The following is a 21701-nucleotide window of genomic DNA, read 5'->3' on the forward strand; positions in this document are numbered from 1 at the left end:
ATCAAATATACGTGTAAGATATAACTAGATAGATTTCAAATTGAAAATAAGGAGGGTTTTGTTGACTCATCATAATTTATTGTTGAAAACACATTACTTTTAAATTCCGGAAAATATACGTTTCCTACGTGTTTGGTTTGTTCCAAAAGCACGACAAGAAATAGAAAGTAGACAAATTTTCTACTAATTTTGTAACTAAATCTATATAGGTACACTGACATATAGTTACACATTATTCTCATGTCTGTATTTTATGTTTGTGTCAAAATGTACATATGAACTGTAAACATCACAGGCACTTGTTTTACAGTCCATCTATATATGGCTAAGTATTCAGTATAGTGTTGTTAGTGTGTGACAACATGTATGATTTTAAAAGTAGCTGTTTCAATCTTAATAACATGATTTTCTGAAAGGAGAATGATTCTAGTTTAGGGTTTTACATGTAAAAAGATAGTTATTTAGTCAGAAAACATAAAATTAGACCTAAATAGCATGTTGGACAGAGGTTATGTTGGACGTAACAGGACATTGAAAAATTGAATATTTTCCTTTTATATGAAGGCCTAGTTAATAAATATATCAATTTTTCTCTGACAGTTCATAAGATCTTCAATTAAAGTATATCATTTTGTTAAATTTTTCAAAAACTAACTTATAAGTTGGAAAAATCTTAAAATATGTCGGACAAACGGGGACATTTTTGGATGAGAATTTGTTCCATTTGCATCATTGAAAGTCAAAAACAAAATCAAAACTATGCTGTTTATACTAATATCTACAGCTGTTGTTCCTCAGCAAGAGGTAAAATGGTTCATTATTAAATAAATGGATAAAACAAAACCATAAAAAAACTGTAGGACAAACATAGGACAGATTATATTCCCTGTCGGACAAACATAGGACAGAATTTATTAATTTACTGATTCTAATGGGAATTTAAAAATGGCCACCTCTTAAGAAGAGACTAGGAAGGGTCTGAGAACTATTTTTTAGTTTATGTGGACTTGTTAGTTGTTAACAAGGTTCTTTATACTTTTAAAAAGCTGTTACGTCCGACATTAGAAGATTTTGTCCTACGGTTCGTCCAACAGAAAATTAATGGACTCTTGTTACGTCCTAATTTTCAAAATTATGTCAAATTTAGACTGTCAACAGTTTAAAACCTCTTTATTTTTCATTTATATGGTAGTGTTTAAGGTTAAGTAATTGTCAAAGTAGAAGCGAAATTGATTCTGTGACTTGTGGTAGCCATTTTAGAGAATATCTTGGATGTTGGACGTAACATTTTTTTGGACAAATGTTGGATGTAACTTCCATCTCTTGGTTGGACAGAAAGAGTGTTCACCCTTTCAATGTCGTTGACCTCAAGTAAAAAGGAACAGTTGACAGCAATATCGTATGCACATCACGATTGTCGTAAAATTTGTTGTCATAAACATTAAAAAAAACTTAAACTGAGTTGGCAATTTGCAAATGAAAATTGAAATTTTCGCCCGTAACGGTTGGACAGATTTTTCAAGAGTAAACTTTAATGACAATTCCTGAAAAAAATAAAACTTTCTGCTGTAACTTCATGATGAATTATCACATTTTAGTTAATAAGCTCAAGCCTCAAGAAATTTTGTGCATTTAATTGCCCTCTATTGTTACATAACTTATATTTCATTTTCACATAGGAAGAAGACAGAAAATGTTAGTCCAACAACATGACCATTTAAAATTGTTTTTAATCCTTATTTTTCGATGATTTTTCATGTTTTAGTGTCCTTAACCTTGCCAACCCTATTGTTTTACCTGAAAATCCTTTTTACCTAGTTGCCATTCATACAAAAAGGTTAATAAAACAATTTTGATTTTGGGTCATTGGACCATGTCACAAAATAAGCATGCAAAAAATAGGGAATTCAACACTTCATTTATAAAATACTTTATTCAACAATAAACTTTTCATATGAGACTGTTTATATTATCTCTTCATCATGCAGTGAATTGATTAGCTACCTGCATTAAAACTCAAAATAATTTAAAATATGAAAAAAATGCATTTTTCTGGGACACCCATTGAAACAGCACTTTACTGAATACTTAGCCATATAATCATGTATATATGGGCGTTTTTCAATAAAAACGTATTTTCTTGTCCTAGCCGATTTAAAAAAAAATGTGTTTGGTCTTTGCAAATAATTTTTTGTGCATCAGTACATTGAATTAGATTTAACATTTTTAAGCAAAGAAACAGTTAATTTTTTAAAGGGATTGCTAATTTATTGATTCCTGAATGGTCCAAAACAACCAAAATGGCATGTCCCTAGACCGCCTGTTCAACATTCATACTCTAAAATATCGTAAAAAAATGTAGAAATAAATGTTATTTTACTTAATATAAGTTCTTTTATAATTCAAAAGTATGTTTAGAGCCAACATATTATAATAAACAGCTTTTAACAAAGGATTTTTAATTTCAGAAGGTGTGTCCCTAACAAAATGTCCACTATGAAACAAAGTCATTAAAATTTGCTAATACATTAATAAACCATTCTATAAAATCAATGTAATTTTTGTTTGCAAGAGATATAAACATTAGGGTCTTACAAAAGAAGTGATGCTTTTATAACGACAATTAAATTGTTGGTAAAAAAAATTGAGCACATCAAATGGACCAGAGTGATACCGTATTTTTGTAAATGTCCACTACAAAACGGGTTAAATCTCCATCAGTATCTGGTTTTAAAATTATGAAAAAAATATCAGTGTACAGCTTAATACATGCTTTGATGAATACAATCAGTCTTGTTACTTTTGCAATAAAGGGATTGTGGGAAAAATAAAACATGTGAATACGTCCCCTATGAAACGGTCACCTACGAAACAAGTATGGGAGAAAAACGTTTCGTAGGGGACACTACCACTACCATGCAGTCTTTATTACTCTTTTTTTCAATTATATTCGTGCAAAGCAAATACCAAGGGTTAGTTTCATGTAATTTTTATTATGTTTTTATTAACATAGAATAGGGTTGATGTCAACTATGAAACTTTTTGTCCACTACGAAATGGATTTGTCACCTACGAAACGCATCAAAATGTCCACTACGTAACACGAGTTGTACCTTCATATGTGAATTACTGTCTAATCTTTATCGATAAAAAATGGTTCTCCAATTCAGATAAAAATAGATTTTCCTAGTATATAAAGTAAACAAACTTGAATGTCTATAGGAAACATTTAAAATTGCAAACATGTGTGGTTAGAAGCAGTTTCGTAGGGGACTTTTGTCCCCTACGAAACAGTACTCAAATTATGAAAAAAATATCATTTTAAGGAGTATTTAAGATTGCACTTTTTGTTTACAAACATGTCCATAATAGAGGGGGAGGACAGGGGTAAGGGAGACAGGGAGAAAGGGGGTAGGAGAAAGGAGAAAGGGGGTGGGAGAAAGGAGAAAGGGGGTAGGAGAAAGGAGAGGAAGGCTGGGAGAAAGGAGAAAAAGTTGGAGAAAGGAGAAAAAATAAAATATCTCTCCTTTTAAGAAATGATCTAATATTTCAAGAAAAAATATCAAAACATTATCTTTTAATCGAATTTCAATTTAAAAGTGATACCGATAGCTTAAATGATCAATCTAGTATGAATTAGACGTTCCATTAGATTAAATCCGGATTTTAACTCAACGTTTGATTACGTTTTTTTGACTTCGTTATTTACAATTTTACGTTGAACGTTATCATTTCCGGTTTTCTATAATGGAAACAATTAGTGCTGGGGTCCATATATTTGGACGGATGCAAGGAAAGGCCTTGGATAATCATTTCATTTATCTGGAAATATCGGCGGAAAATGATTTCGCGTCATTCCTGAAAACCTTAAGGTTGAATAATGGATTTAGCGAAAGGTGCGCGAAGTTTGGAATAACTAACTTTGAGACAGAGCTGTCCATTTTAGAAAAAAAAGACCGTAAACTTGTTGTTATAAACAACAATTCATCATTCAAGCATGCTGTTAAACTGCTTCTTAAGGAAGAGGCTGATCTTCATGGTAATTAAACTTAATTAATTTATGAAATCACACATTATGACATCTGTATTTCTTTTTTCGTACTATGTCTATGATCTACTATGAAATTGAGAAGACCATTGTCAGTTAATTGCCTAGTTTGTAAAACTGGGGCTGTTTTAACAGAGAGAGATTCCTTTACAGTTTTGGCAAATAGCCTTTAGATATCACATTCGGTAAACGACCAATTGACAAAGGTTTAATTTGATTTCAATTACTTGTGGGTCGGTCGACACACTTATAGTTAGTTATGTTACATGTTTTCTCATTGGTTCAAATGAAATTTTTATTTACGACAGCAAAACAGCAAAATTACAGCTTATTTAGTCTCCATTTTTTTCTGTATCCTTTAAACATCAAACACATGACTGCCCTTTGATTCTTTTCTAACCTGTTTTTATATTATACCGTTTTTGTCCTTATGTATGGCGAACATCCCCTCTATATTCAATGTAGATCGAATATTCTGACACACGTGCTTTCCAAAACCTCCTTTTCTAGTATGCACCGGGAATAATATATTTGATACTGTTCTAGACTGTTTTGTTAAAAAAAACCAACTATTTTAACACAGGGCGTGAAAAAGAGAGCATGTTTTGCGGTACACTCACACAAGTTTATGACACAGTCGCTTGAGTTTTAGTGACAAAAATATAAAAAAGAAATAAAAAAAAAAATAAAATCGTGTGATATCTAAGTCATCTATGTAATAATATAGGGGCATATCACACGATTTTTTTTTATTTCTTTTTAACATTTTTGTCACTAAATGTGATTCGACGCTTGGGGCGGTCTTGACCACGTTCTAGGATATGAATGATTCGTTCATTGATAAAGACTGTACATCGACTGGCAAGATGAAGAACAGGAATAAAAACCCTGTTAATTGATAATTTGTATTTTGTGCGATTTTGTCCCATGTTCATCTTCTCCATATCCCTTACTTCCACTACAGTAGCATACAGAATTGAAAGAATGTTCATCAGAAAAGAACTTGTGGCAATGATTGAAAGGGAATGGTTTTTCAATCACCCCAAAATAAATCTTCTGTGACAAGAACTTATTTCACATTGTGAAACATGCAAACAATGCTGTTTAAGTATATATGTTCTAACGGTACTGTCGCAATCTGAGTATGACTATGATTCCGAGATTTGTAGTATAGTTCTTTTATGTAAAACTGCTTTTAAAAGGATGCATGACGAAAATACAAAAATTTGCAAGGAAATTGAAAACATGCAAAATATGGTGGAGCAAATTTTTGATGAACAACATCACTGATTCATCACTTTTGATGAAATGAATGACCTAATTCATTGCTCGTAATGTATATGCGTTATTTTTGTGTGATTATGATTTGTGATATATTAAATTGCTATATTTGAACAATAAAGTTTGTACTTTAACAGGTTGCAAGTAAGCATTCACATCACTGCTATAGCAAATCATTTTAGTGGTGTTCTCCTTACGAAAGTTCCTATAAAGCCGGCGTCTATTAGCTCGTGACCTACTGTGCTAGGGTCACGAGATCAGCTCCTGATTTGTTCTGTGACACATTTAGAAGATAAATCATGCATATTAGTCTCCGGCAGTTCATTGGCTACAGTAAAACACAAATCAATCTCAATGAACATGTACAAAATTAGTGAACTTCTATAATTATTGCCAGGCACAATTATCAACTGTACCCTTGAGAACATTGAGGTACAGATAAGTTGAATGTGGCCTTGTATTTTCAGAAAAGAAGACGTTCACAATTATAATACGCAAACATGAAAGAATCCTTCCATTCAATGTGATTCGATCGACGTTTTTGTACTGTATCAAACAACAAATTAAAGTTATATATATTTGCGTATTCCTTGTGTCGATGATAATTATAAATGCATGTATATATAATTATGTATAAAGTTGTACTTTAAAAATAAAAATATCTATCTATTTATATAAACGTATACAAAAAAGACAAAATCAAAAACCGACTGCATGTTGGATCGTAAACCGTAAACAGTAAATTCTAAGCTCTAATATTATTAACATGATTTGGTTCCAGACACTAAGTTTCGACACTATTTATAAATTAGTTTTTCTGCCCGTCTGTTGTACCAATATCTTGTCTGAGTTGTATTAATTTGTAGCAACTTTTAATCAAATATAAGTGAAAATGTGCATGATGTTAACCACCATGTTCAGTGTCAGAAGTTCCAGAATGGTCAAGACAAAATTTGTTCACGGCTATCCAGTTTCACTAAAAATTAATACATAGGATTGACAGAAGATGACACCAATTTAAACTACACCTATAGCTATGTTTTTTTTTTCTGACACACGGGCATATCATATAAAGATACCAGAGGAACATTCAAACTCATAAGTCAAAAATAAACTTACAATGTCATGTCTAAAAAAGAAACAGCAGGGCCGTAACTACATTGAGGCAAATGAGGCAAATGCCTCATGTTAGAAATTTCAAAAAAAAAACTTAAACAAAAGATTGTTTTAATATCAAATTGTTTTCACGGAAAGTGTCTAGCAAGAAGCAAGTTCTCCTCACTCTCTGGTGTCGCCCCTGCATGTTTTTCGTGATCCATGTTTCTATTTTACTTTTAGTTTTCAGAGTTGATGGTCTATTGTTTGTACTTCTATGTGACTGTCCGTACGGTGACCTATAGTTGTTAATGTCTGTGTCATTTTGGTCTTTTGTGGATAGTTGTCTCATTGGCAATCATACCACATCTTCTTTTTTATATTGTCTTTTGTTCATTTGTTTTCCTACTTTATGACTATAGTCCGAGTGATGATTTTTATTTGTAAACGTGTGGTTTTGCAATGTTGCATGCCCACCGATGTCCAGATATTGTGCGAGAAAATATTTTACGAATATACGATGCTACACAGACAAAAATTGTCGTTTATGCATGGAGAACTGAACTTTAATATCAAAGAATACAAAACTGGCTTTCTTGGGGAGGGGGAGGGGTAGACAAAACTAGAAAGCTGACATGGTTTAAATTAAAGTAAGGTCACCAATTTCCAGGATTCAATTAATTTGGAAAAAAAAAACAATAATGTATTGCCATATGACCTTTTTCCATTGAAGGGTTTAACTTGCATTAAGTGATGTTCAGACCCTCTAACAGAAAATAAAGGAATATGGAGTAAATGTGCACGAAACATAATCGCACAGAGTCAATGCATAGAAAAAATTCTAAAAGACAATGGTCAAAGTTGCTGGAGAGTCTTTAACAATAAAAGAATCAATAATACCGTAAAACATGGTTAAGATGGTCCCTAGTGTCGACTGAAGCAGTACTAATACTTAAAGTACAAGCTGTCACTATATTTAAATCTAGTCATAAAAACAATAACCATAGACTAAGCACAATACAATTAAGACAAATACAGACAGACAGATCCTGTATTAATGATTACGAGAATTTCGATTTTTGCTTTATCCTACATATCGGTCTTTTAATGTTTTCCATAAAACCTTAAAGTCTTAAATCACAATGAATCTATGTTCTTGCTTTGAGACCAGATTATTGTCGGAAAATAGCAAATTTTCTCGGCGAATATATTTTGCCTCACGATTAGAAGAGGCTAGTTACGGCCCTGAACAGACAAACAAAAGTACACAAAACACAACGCAGAAATACACGGAAAATGAAGTGATAGCAGGTGCTCCGGAAGGGTAAGATACCAGACGAGGGCGTACAATTAATAAACCAAGACATTTACAAGATTTTTATTGAAAACAATTAGTGTCGTTTCCCTTACATGAGAAATGTTTGCCGCCTTTAATTTCTTATTGTTATAATGATCAATCATGAATTGTTTTTGTGCTAATAAATTGTGGCTTCTGTACAAACAAAAACGACAGATACAGCTTTATTTTAATTTATCTCAAAAGGAGATGTTTTATTCTAATGGGAGAAAGGAGAACGGGGGTAGGAGAAAGGAGAAGAGGGGTAGGAGAAAGGAGAAGAGGGGTGGGAGAAGGGAGAAGGGTACCCCCCTGTCCTCCCCCTCATAATAGAGGTATTCAAAATAACTCTTTAAATTCATGAAATTAAATTTTAGACAAGTTGATTTTCCATTTTTTTTAGGTCTGAAATATATGCTTTTATTGAAAAACGCCCATATAGGAATAGAATAGAATGGATAGTCGACTTCCTATGGATAGAAACAAGTGCCTGTGGTAAACATGGTAAATTTTTACTAAAATGGTTACATGATCATCACATTCAGTACAAATTTCAACCTGAATACTAGTCCATATAATTATGTGGTCTGGCAAGGCTATTTTATTTTTTTCTGGGACGCCTTAATTAGGAAGGAAATAAAATAGCCTTGCCAGACGTCATAGTTATTTGGACTTAACCTCCATACAGTCATACCTGTGCATCTTGAAAAGTTTAGAGTAGGGATGGACCTAGATAAAGAAAACTTATTAAGTTTTCTTTATCTAGGTCCATTAATAAATGCATTTTAAGTTTCTGAATATTGAAAACTTTAGTATATTTTGCTATTTATTTTTATATGCTCGTTTACGGGACATATCATGGTAAACATGTCTGTTTGTCAGTTGTCCTTTTGTCCATTAGTCATCAACAGGTCCTACAAAAACACTTTAACCAATTTGCTTGAAACTTTGGTGAATTGTTTATATAATATATCTATTAAAGTGAGCTCCCTTTCATTTTTTTTATATTTTAGTTTTCAAGTTTCTGTGTTAAGGTTTTTTTCATTCTAAAAGGGGGGATTGTCAAGTTTTTGGACAATAAATAAAAAACACTTTCACCAATTGGCAAGAAACTTGGGAGAATTATTTATATCTATTGACATTCATCAGTCAGGGTACTACTTGTACAAGTGCTTGAAGAAGTAAAAAAATATATACACATATAAGTAAATGAATAATGTTTGAATAACCTCCACTGAATTTTCTCAAAAATTTACTTGTATAAGTAAATTTTTCTTACAATCCCACAAAAGTCCTCAACTTTCGAGATGTAAATTCATGCCTTTAATGATTTTTCTTATGTTTGCTCAATTTTTTTTATTAGAGTTCAATGTTTCATCTCATTAATTCAACAAAGAAACTGATTGCGCAGAGATCTTAAGTATTTGTGCAAGGCCTACAAAAATTGCTCCTTGGGGGCTTGTAAATGAGAAGTGTTCTGAAGATAACAGACAAATGAGTTTTCATTGTCCATGAAATTACACTTAAATGATAAGTAAAGACATCTGCAAAGGGCAGATAATTTAAAATTCTATTAGAGCAAAGAAATCATAAGACTTCAATAAAAGAAGATAGGATGACTTTTTTACTTCTACAAGTAAAAAAATTTGAATGTCTAAAGCCTTACCTGATAGCTCGAACGGACGCCTAACGGATAACTTTTTTTCAATCTGTTCATGTCCGTTGGACATCTGTTCTTATCCGTTAGACGTCTTTTCATATCCGTTGCATGTCCGTTAGGCGTACGTTTTATCCGTCAACGTCCATTCTGTCCGGTGGAGAATTTTGAGCATGTTCAAAACTTTGAACAGATGTCCAACGGATAAAATGTCCGTTGAACATCCGTTAGGTGTCCATTTTGTACGGTACTCAACCGTTTCGTTTCCTTTTTGTATCTGTTACGTGTCCATTATACATCCATTGGAGGTCTGGAAGATAGATTCACCAACAGACTTCTACCCGACATTTAACGGATAAAACAGATGATGAAGGATCTGAAACAGATAAATGCCAATTGAAATTTTCGCGTCGGAAATGCCAATTATTGGTATGTCAGATTTCTTAAGGTTCATGAATTCTTATTATTCATAATCAATCTTAGGGCATTATGCACGTCTTCACATTCAAGCAGCTCTTATTCAGGCCAGATACTGCCCTTTGGTGGCATTTTGAAGAACAAACCAAAACCAGTTACACAGAAACATTTTGAATATTTATGCGATTTACATGTATTATTATTGTCGCCTTAAATTTTTCCTTATATCTTGTTCATCCGTTTTATCCAGAACGCTTCCGTTATGTGTCTGTTTTATGCAGTACTCGTTTGTTGGATGATACATCCGATTTGTCCATAAAGTTTCCGTTTCTCGTACGTTGCATATTCGGTGTGTGTTCGTTATGCATTCGTTACACATCCATTTTATTCGGTCAGTACATCAACGGACTCCCAACGGATACCAATTTTGTCAACGGACAACTTTTATTTTCATCTGTTCGGGGTCTGTTCGTGCTATCCTTCAATGTGTGACCGAGGCTTTAGGGACATAACTCAGCCAATATTTTTTTTTACCTATACAAGTAAATGAAATTCACTTGTATAAGTATCCTACAAATTTACTTATATAAGTATATTAATATTACTTCTTGAAGTAATTAAAAAAAACTTGTACAAGTAGTACCCCTGACTGTTCATCATGTTCATAAGCTTACTTTTGATATTTATAAATTTAAGATTATGGGTTTTTTATTCATTAAAAAAGGGATTTTCCCGTTTTTGGACAATTTCATATAGTCTTAAATGGTTTTAGCAGTTTTCATGATGCTTTTTATCAATTTTAAATTTATCTTTTTCGAGTTATGGGGCTTTAGCATGTTTAGCCATGAAAAAATAGAGGGATTTTCCATTTTCAGACAAATTTCTCAAAAATGCTTTTAGCAGTATTCATGGTATTCATGAAACTTTGGAGAATTGTTTATATCTATTGACGTAAGCTCCCTTACACTTTTATTCTTCCGCTCCATATTATCAACATCAACCAAGTTTTCCCCCCACAAAATGGTGGGGGTGGGGACCTAGCTTCAATATTGCAGAGTGGAACTGTTGAGTCTGCAAAACCTACGTGGACATTGGGTCATTGTTGCTGCATCACTCATTTGTTTCACCTATAATGTATCATACTAAAACATGCTCCCAAAAACACATTCTGGATGTGTAGAACCTGCCATCAGTCTTCACATAATTTAAAATCTGTATGGAAAATTGTATCATTAATGATTTCAGTCTTTACGATAAAAGTCTTCAAGTTGTATTTAAATACTTTTTGCTAGTCCCAGCATGCATTCATTGAAGTGCATAAACATAACTATAAAGCAACGTAAACATAGACACAAATATTATTGTTACGTTCATGATTTATTGTTTCCTTATAACCATGAATTCCATTGGTGTCCAATTTGAAAATATTTTTTTTATTAAGAATTGAATGCTTTTTTTTTGTAACTTCATTGGGGTGTAAAAGCATTGACCAAAGTACATTTTGTATGAAGCGCAGAAGATTCTAAAAATGTGTGCATAGTCAATGTTTTTACAACCCTATGAAGTTACAAAAAGAAGCATTCAATACTTATAATTACATTTTTTTAGCTATGATCATGAAAAAATGAATTATATATTTTTTATTTATTTAATTCACATGTGCACTTTATTCATGTTATTGTGGGACCACGTGTTATCATGAATGAAGTCAGATCAGGATATCAACTAGGCTAATGACTGTCAAATATACCATGGGGAATCCTGGAACTCCTTAATAGTATGAAGTAGTCTTCTGACTATACCTTTGTAATAGTAAACCCAAGAATATGTAGTTCTGAGAACTGCTGTTATACCATATTCATAACAATACACCTTATTGCTTTCTATCCACATTACCGGGCTTCCATTCAAATTTTGACGTCATAAGAGGAAATGTCTGATGCAACAAACATTGACAAAGAGTATCTATTATAGTGATTGTTGTATGACATCATAAGTTCAAGTGTGGCATATATATTCTTGGGTTAGGTGTTGCAGATTCCCTAATACATGAAAACAGAGATAAGGACTCAATATTCTCGCAATGAAATAACCATAAATTAACTTTTTAGGGAGAATACTTCTATTAATATCAGCTCTTGTACCATGTTTATATATACATAAATATTAAACTCCTTAGCATGATGTTTCAAATATTATATGTCACTTTATTAGTGAAGAACTGAATTGCAATCAGTTAAAAAGTTTTAATAAGACCACTGTTATGCCTTTAGTAATTGTAGATTTCTTATATTTCAGGATGGCATCATCATTTGATAAATTATGTGGTCCTTGTGAAGCAAGACATACAACAGAAAAAGCAGCTGTCTGGTGTATTGATTGTGATGATGGACTATGCCTCCCTTGCTTGGAACACCATAAAGTCAGCAAAGCTAGCAATAAACACCAGACCATACCAGTTAGTAAGTACGCAGAAGTGGAATCAGTTTCAGCATTGATAAAGCTGGATTGCGAAGAACATAATCAAAAGTTAACTTTTTTTTGTCAAGATCACTTTTCCACTGCCTGTGCTTTATGTATACCAGAAAAACATAAACAATGTTCAAGTATAAAACCCATCGAACAACTTGCTCATAATGCAAAAACGTCAACAGAGCTGTTTGACTTAGAGAAAGGACTTAAGGAGCTTTCTAATACCCTTGCTGAACTTAATACTGACCGACAGCGAAATATCAAAGAGATAAGAGACCAAAGAAAAAACATTTTGGCGGAAATTAAATCTTTAAGAAAACAGATAGATACGTATCTAGATGTGTTGGAATCTGATTTGTTAAAGCAGTTAGAATGTTTAAGTGACCAAAATATATCCGAAATAGACAAGTTACTTTCAAAGTTAAAGGACAAAGAGACACAAATTAAAAGTCTTGGAGAGTCAATTCATCAAATCAAAGAAACATTATCTGATGTTCAAGTCTTTTTAGCAACAAAGAGTGTTGGTGAAAAGTTGCACGAAGAACAAGAATGGATTTCAGCTCTATGTGACCAGGAGGGAGCTAAAGAGTCAACTCTAGAACTTTCTACTGATTCACAACTCACACATTTGTTATCTGACTTAAAACATTTTGGCGTGATAAAAGTTGTCCGTAAGACATGTCAGATTAAAATTGGAGCATGGGAGCAACAAAGAGCACAGCTTATTGTACCAATGCCTGCTGCAGCGAGAGATATTGACGAGACAAAACTGGAACTGCTTCACACGATAAAGTTTGACAATGATTTGTGTATTCAAGATTGTGTTGTTGTCAATGATGGAAGAATGATTTTTACCCTTGGAAAAACGGGACAGGTATTTGTGTATTCAAGTGAAGGGCATTTATTGAAGTCAATCAATGTTTGTAAGTCTCCCTTTGGACTGGCTGTAATCAGTACTAGTACTGTAGCTGTAACATGTCTTTACAACCAAACAATAAACATTGTGAATATTGATGATGGTGTTGTGAAGCAGAAGATAAAAGTCGGGAAATATTGCTTTGGTTTGTCTTACCACAACACGAAACTGTATGTTATTGTTAAAGGGACAGGAATAGTTGAGTTTGATTTAGGTGGAAATCTCATTAGAACAATATCAGTAGATGTTGCAAGTGATGATTGTTACTTAACTTCGTATAAAGACAGATTTTGTTACACATGTTATAAGCAATTCATAGCATGCTGTGATAGTAATGGTAGGGAAATCTGGAGACAAGGCATTGCTGATTCTGGTGTAGCAGCAGACAATTATGGAAATTATTTTGCAGCACATTACGAGGAACATACATTGAATATAATATCTGGCGATGGTAAAAAAACAAAACAACTTCTGACAAGCAATGAGGGTCTCAATCATCCTCAAGGAATCTTTTTCGACAGCAACAACAACACATTACTTGTAGCTAATCGATACAAGAAGGCAATGCTTTATCGCATCATTTGAACTGTTGAAATTATTTAAATGTTCATAACATATATGTAAAATTGTAAAAGTCTCCACTTCATACTGTATCACTTACTTATTCAAGGTTTTCCCCATTGACATAAGGAAATGTCAATTACTGGTTCGTCAGTAATGCTCCAATACAGATTTTTTGAGAAAATACAAAACCTAGTACAAAATGTACAAAAATTTAACATGTTTACGTGCTAAGACAACAACTGAGTCCATACCATAGATGTTAGCCCCTATTGTTTTCTATTCCATTTGCTGTCATGCATCATTGCTAAAAGTAATTTATGAAGAAAACATTCATCATTCATGTTATTTTTCAACGTCTGTGCAGCAGTCCATTCATCCATCTGTCTTGCTTCAGTTTAAAGTTTTTTGTCATGGTAATTTTTGAAAAGTTGAAATCCAATCAACTTGTAACTTAGTACACTGGTTTTCCCATTGGAGTTAGACTTGTATTTCTATGTGTTTAGATAGTACTGCATGCTCATTTCGTCATTCAATTGTTTATGTATTATAGTTTAACTTCAGGTTACACATTTATGTGTCTGAGCTTTATCAAGAAATCTTGAATCTTGGGACTATTATACTAGTACTATATAATTATATTACTAATTTACTAGTATAATAGTCCCAGATTACATTAAGTGCTTTTAAATAATTTTCACCTGTTTTCACATTACAAAGTATATCATGGTTAATTAATATCAATCACATAACATCTTTAAGAAAAGAATTTTATGATAGTATTTCAGTAGGTTGTAAAAATTTTTAAAAGTTAAGCACATGTGCCAAATTTAATTTACTTTTTATTCAAGAAAACCTAGAGGTATTGAAAAATATTGCTTTTTATAGTAACAAATGTTTTGAACTGAGAAAACTATCAATATAGTATAGATATTGTTTTATTAAAGATGTTTAGAATATTTGCCTGTTAATAATAAATATATTGTTATGCCTTTTTATGTATATATGGCTCTGATTTGGTTGTAGATTAACATCTAAGAAATAGTAGTTAAATTCAGGTTTATGATTTGTGTTATTATTGTAACAATTATAAAAATCATTGTAATAAATTGCTTTGCTCTTCATGGGCCCTTTAATTGGAATAAAAATATCTGATCATAACTTTTATTGGAGTAACAGATTTATTTGAAAATTTTCTGTATTCTAATTTTATGATGACTAAAACATTGTAAAAGACATTGTGTTATTGATAATGACTTTTGGGATTTTTAACCGGATTTTTGTGACAAAAATGTTGGTTATTGATTTGGTGACATCCCATTAGTCTGACAACCATTATTCCGCAGCCCATTACTCCGACAGCCCATTATTCCGACAATGCGTTTTTCTTATGTGTATGGGTATATTTTCGTTAAAAAGACCAACTCCGTTATCTGGGCCTTTTTCAAAAAATGTGGATTTTCTTGTACAATCAATATTTCTAAAAAAGTGTAAATATGTTTATCCAATTTTTAGATACACCATTTAGTTTTTGGTGTGTGTAACAAGTTCCAGAAAATTCAATATGAAATTTAGCTACAGATATTGCTTCCAGTGGGTTTCAAAGGGTCCAAAAACACCAAAATTGCTTGTACCAAATTGAAAAACTAGTCTTTTTTAAATGCTGGTTTTAATACCCAGCGGAAATTATTATTTTTCTTTTGTTATTATAAATATATAGGTATCACTGCAGGTATGTATACACAAATACAGGGAATTATTAGATTTTATTAGCATTTTTTTTTACTTTTCATTTCGTACTTAAAAAAATGTCAACTACATAACGCAAATGAAATAATGTTGCCAACAAACAACTGATTATATCCCTTGTAACTAAGGAAGTGTTCTCTACTTACTCTTCACCCTCTGATGACGTGCTTAAAGTTACAGGATGACATCATTGATTCATTTCATTATAGATTAGTTTTGGTGAGTACAAATTACTCCGTAATTTTATTCTATGTCAACTTTGTTAGGCAAAAACATTGATAAATTTTGGCATAAATATTTTTTTTTTACATAAATCATTCAAAGTCTATAATACTCACTCTAATTCAATAAAAACCATTTATCTGGTAGTATTAGGGTCAAGAAAAACCTCCAAAAACCACAAATAGGTCAACTACATAACGGTCAACTACATAACGCAGTGAATCGCTATGTAGTTGACAAAAAGCGTTATGTAGTTGACAATGCTGAATTAAATTCACTTTAAAATATGTTTCTAAAAAGTGTAATTTTAACCATGTTAACTGTTTTGAAAAAAGTGTGATGATTTTTATGGAAATATATATCAAGCAAAATGTAAATATTATTAAAAAAAATTTAGGGACCGAAACTAAATCCGTTATGTAGTTGACATATGTCCCATACTTGTTTCTATGTTATTTTTTAAAATATTTTTGTAGTAGCATTTAAGATTGCATATTTTTATTTCAGGTTGTATTGTTGTTAAACTATTCAATTTCATATATTAAAGTTGAAAATTGAATATTTTTTTGTATTGTTATTTCACAACTGAAATATCCACATTTTTTGAAAATGACCCATCTATGATATGTGTGCTTGTACGTCTTGATTACAATTATTCTTTCCATACGGGATATTTGTATATTGGAGTTGATACACATGCTCAGTCCTTATCATCGTTCAACTTTCGATTTACGTGTCTAGGTACTTTATTTATCTTTGTATTTCGTTGTTTGTGTGTCCACTGTCAGTCTGTGCTGTTCTAGTTCGCTAGTTTTTGCATATGTGTCTTGATGTTCCTTCTTTATATAAAGAAGATGTGGTATGATTGCCAATGAGACAACTATCCACAAGAGACCAACATAACACAGACATTAACAACTATAGGTCACCGTACGACCTTCAACAATGAGCAAAGCCCATACCGCATAGTCAGGTATAAAAGATCCCGATAAGACAATGTAAAAAAAAAATCAAACCAGAAAACTAACGGCCTTATTTGTATAAATAAATGAACGAAAAACAAATATGTAACACATAAACAAACGACAACTACTGAATTACAGGCTCCTGACTTGGGACAAGCACATACATAAAAAATGTGGCGGGGTGAAACATGTAAGCGGGATCCCATCCCTCCCTCTAACCTGGGACAGTGGTATAACAGTCCAACATAAGAACGAATTATAAAAATCAGTTGAAAAAGGCTTACATTTGCATTCAGGTCTCGCAGATCAAATTTATTTCGTAGTGTGTTAATTTACGTTTTTTGATTGAGCTAAGCCTTCCAATTTATATTTTATGGCATGGTTTTCTATGTTGTGATGTTATGCTATTGTTTCAGAAAAAGGGTTCAACTTGGTTCCATTAAAACGTTTAATCCCGCTGCAAATGTTTGCACCTGTCGTAAGTCACAGGTATTTGGGGCATGGACCCCCCTTTTTTTGGACCTCACTAAAAAAAAAATGTTTAGTGTTTTTTTATTTATTTACAATTTTCTACAATGTATAAACATATATCAAGTCTCAACAATCCATTGCTAGTCGATTACAATAATTTTTTTACTATCCATACGAGCTCCAAGTGAAAAAAGAAGTCCTACATGTAAGTCAGGAATCTGATGTACAGTAGTTTTCGTTTGTTTATGTTATTTATACGTGTTTCTCGTTTTTTATATAAATTGGACCGTCGGTTTTCCCGTTTGAATGGTTTTACACTAGTAATTTTGGGGCCCTTTATAGCTTTTTCTTCGGTGTGAGCCAAGGCTCCGTGTTGAAGGCCGTACATTGACCTATGATTGTTTACTTTTATAAATTGTTGTTTGGATGGAGAGTTGTCTCATTGGCACTCACACCACATCTTACTATACCTATTAACCGTCATCAGATGGATAAAAATACAAGTGGATGTGGCCGGGTACTTGTACATTCCGACAACAAAAAGACACTATAGGAACAGATCTGAGGGTACTCGCAGTTAGTTATCTGAAAGCTAGTTCAAAGCCACTAACAACTAGTAAAAAATCATGCATCTAAGACTTAACTAGATCTTCGGTTCCCCCTTTTCGCGTATCAGGGGAGTGAGGTTTCTCCCACTATTAACTACATAAATAAATATATTGGAGTTGGTTAACACTACCCGCCCTCTTAGGTCGCAACACTTTCTGTCCTTGTATCACTCATCGGAGTTTTATTTAAATTAATTTTGTCGCAGAAATATACAGTCACTGTTTAGATAGAGTGCAGTATAAAAGCCAATAACAAACTAGTAAAAAATAAAAAACAATGTGTGACATTCTTGTCCTGCTTGTGTCTGTCAAATTGTCTAATTTTAAAAACTTAGTACATTATGTGTTTTGTTGGAAACTTGACACTTATTTTTCATTTAAAGATTGTTTTCAAGAAGAAAAAAATATTTAGATATTATTACTTTTAAGAAAGGTAGTTCATATGTTAATTCACAACCGGTGCTCTTCCATTACATTAAGAATTGAAAATGCTAGATACTAAAAAAATCGTATTGTACAGCTGATAAACTTGAGGATGAGCGTCATTTTTCAATCGAATGATCACTTAATTATAATTTGAGGGAGAAACTCTTTCACCATATATCTAGCACATGTAAGAACTTTAAAAAGTAAGAAAAATATGATAAATTTTGGATGATAAGTTAACACAAGAAAACTTTACTATTATAGGGGGAAATGATGATTACATTGTTAGTTCTTTTGAATTATGTAGAACATGTCTTGATACTGACTGTTATTTGATATCAATGTGTTAGTTTGGTTTTTTTTTTCTATTTTGTCTTGGCTCCGATTGTGACTGAGGCTTATAGTGCTATAAAGATAACTATATCATATTAGTATTGTAATGTCTTATTAGATGTCATGAATGTTGACCCAATCATTAGACCGCCGCTTCGAAAAAGCCGGGGTATACTGTTTTACCTCTGTCTGTCCGTCCGTCCAACCGTCAGTTCGTCCGTCCGTCCCCTAAATATGTGCGTTGCATCTTTTTCATGAACTACATTACAAAGATTTCTGAAAAGTTTATTGAAGTCGTCTATGTCGTGTAATGCGTTTTCAAATTCTATGACAGCCAAGTTGAAAATTGTCGTCACATTTTTCTCAGGAACTACAATACAATGATTTCTGAAATTTGATTTTAAGGTTTATATAAGTCAGTTATACTGTGTAATGCTTTTTCAGATTCACAACTCAAAACCTTCCTATCTACCGAAATGTTTGGGCGGGGGTATCATCAGTAGCTCGTATCATCAATGGTTGTTCTGGATTTATATGCTCTTTTAATCTTTTAATTTGGAAAATGACATATTCTTTTCTGTTATAAATATATATATATAATATATTTTATATACAGATTTCGAATTGAGTATATAGAAAGTATTCGAACTACCTTATCCTTATGTTATAGCCTTATGTTCTATATATATATATATATGTGTATATATAGAACATCAGTTGTTCGACCTGTTAGTCAAGTGCGTTTTGTTTAAATATACTTTTTCACTTGGTCTTTTGGAAAATGTTGTTTGTGCTGTTTTTAGAACCTTCTACAACGAAATTTGTTTTACATGCACACGTATAAAAATTGCGGTATAAAATAAAATAATGACGATTTTGACTTTTACGGTTCTGGATTTACGATTCTTGAAAGATTGGAAAATGGCGTTTCCAGTTGTGTCCGTGTATTTACTCATGAACCGTATATGAATGGTATACCAGTATTAATGCGATCACCAACTACAGGAGATCACCAGTCCTGTCCGTGCATTTACTCATGAACTGTTCAACCAAAGTTTTTAAAATTTTAATATGTTGTTACTGATGACAAAATGGACGTCAAGTTCAATAAGAAAAAAATGTGTTTCCAGTCATGTTGTTGCATTTACTCATGAACACTTCAACCAAAGCTTTTCAAATTCTATCCCTCACATGAATATTTTTATGTCACATCTTTCTCAGGAATTACAAGGATTTCTAAAATTTGGTTTAAGGGTTTATATAGGTCAGGTATAGCGTGTGATTCGTTTTCAGATTCATCACTCAAAACTTCTTACATGTTTAACGTCAAATATTTTGGCAGGGGTATCGTCAGTTCACTTGTTTTCTTCTCTTCGGTAAATTGTTTGAAGAATTTAAAGTAGGTAGGTTGTTTGTTTTACTGTTGAAACTAATTTTGTGAATGTATATATATTTTTTATGAAGTGCCCTCCTTTAATAACTAAGGTTATATTGTCTATTTATAAAAATATATTCAGATATCAAATTTAGGACTCAGTTTTCAAGTGGGTCCAGAATTAAACTGTGTTTGGTTTCGACATAAATTGAATATATGTATGGGGTTCCTTGGAACGCTGAATCTAAACCAGATTAATGTTCATTATTGAATAAAACCACAATGAGGCCCAAAGGGTAATTAATCAAACTTTTGTTTAATTTCATTAATTTACATGAATTCTTGGGATTCTTTGATATGCTGATTCTACCAATAGTTTAGTAGTTAAATCATATCTAGTTTTAGAGAACCATTTTTGTTGTCAAGTCATCACTGGTTCGTTGAAATAAGGTTGAGTTATTTCCCTTTGAACAAAAATACTATATATGTCATATATGGATTTTATTTTTAGTCTATCAATGATTGTCTCTGTTCAATTGATTTTGGTCATGAGTTGTCAAAAATTGCTTTCTAACTATTTTTTAAAGTCATGTGTGTTATATATATGAAGGTATATGTCATAGTCCTTATGTGGTATTTAATTTTTGTTGTGTGCGTTAATGTTTAATTTTTACTTGATCCTGTTTGGGGGTTCAGATTTGAAAATATCAGTTTCATTATTAATTAGATAATAATCTATTTTAAATATTTAATCACAATCCAAATTCAGAGCTGTTTTAAGCTTAAATCTTCTGTCCATACTTGCAGGGTTCGACCTCTGCAGGGAAATCCGGTTTGCTATCACTCTGACAACGTCTTGTAACCGCCGTATACGAACACATAACCTTGAATTATACCATGTAAAAAAAACATAATGAACGACCCATTCATGAATTAGTTAGTGGATTTTCGTACGCTTCAAGTTCACGAACTTGTGCCATGGACCATTAATTACAGTTTTTGTGGTATTTGTAATATTGAATAAAATCAGAAACGGGAGCGCTGAGAGGTTTGATTTTAAATTAATCAGACTTCCCCCGATTTAACCACTAGCTGGTATAGGCTTACGTTCAATAACTGGGAATACTCTTAGATTAGTAACTCAGACTTCTCTCAAATCAGTACATGTATATGCGACTTCTATTAGATAAGTAACTGTGACTACTCTTAGATTTAACATTATTGCGTTTGTCTTCATGTTAGTTTTTGTGCTTCATTCATGTAAAACAATACAAACGAGAAAACTAACGACCTGATTTATGTACACAAAAAATGGACGAAAAACAAATACGTAACACACCAACAAACGACAACCACTGAAGTAAAGGCTATCAAGATACAAAAAAAAACCAGGCTCCTGACTTGGAACAGTCACATACATACAGAATGTGGCGGGATTGAACATGTTAGCGGGATTCAAACCCTCCCAAACCTGGTACAGTCACTGTGGTGTAACAGTACACCATAAGAACGAACTATAAAAATCAGTCATTGAAAAAGGCTTAACCCATCAGATTGGTTCAAATAGAAATACATCTAACAAAAACACAGAATGGACGTGGCCGGGTACTTGTATATCCCAACTTCAAAAATACACTAAGTACAGATATGAGAGTTCTCACAGTAACTGACAGCTAGTTCAAAGCCACTAACAACAGTGGCGGATCCAGAAATTTTAATAAGTAAGGGCCCACTGACTGCCTAAGAAGGGCCCGCTCCAGTCATGGTTC

General features: G+C 32.5%; 1 protein-coding gene across 1 annotated transcript; it reads left to right on the forward strand.

Moving 5' to 3' along the window:
* Positions 1 to 154: 154 nt before the first annotated feature.
* On the forward strand, positions 155 to 16318 carry LOC143083674 (uncharacterized). Its single transcript, XM_076259955.1, has 2 exons — positions 155 to 209; positions 12133 to 16318. The coding sequence occupies exon 2, from the start codon at positions 12134 to 12136 to the stop codon at positions 13805 to 13807; it is 1674 nt and encodes a 557-aa protein (XP_076116070.1). The 5' UTR covers positions 155 to 209; position 12133; the 3' UTR covers positions 13808 to 16318.
* The last annotated feature ends 5383 nt before the right edge of the window (positions 16319 to 21701 follow it).

This window comes from Mytilus galloprovincialis, chromosome 7 (genome assembly GCF_965363235.1).
Source record: "Mytilus galloprovincialis chromosome 7, xbMytGall1.hap1.1, whole genome shotgun sequence".
NCBI lineage: Eukaryota > Metazoa > Mollusca > Bivalvia > Mytilida > Mytilidae > Mytilus > Mytilus galloprovincialis.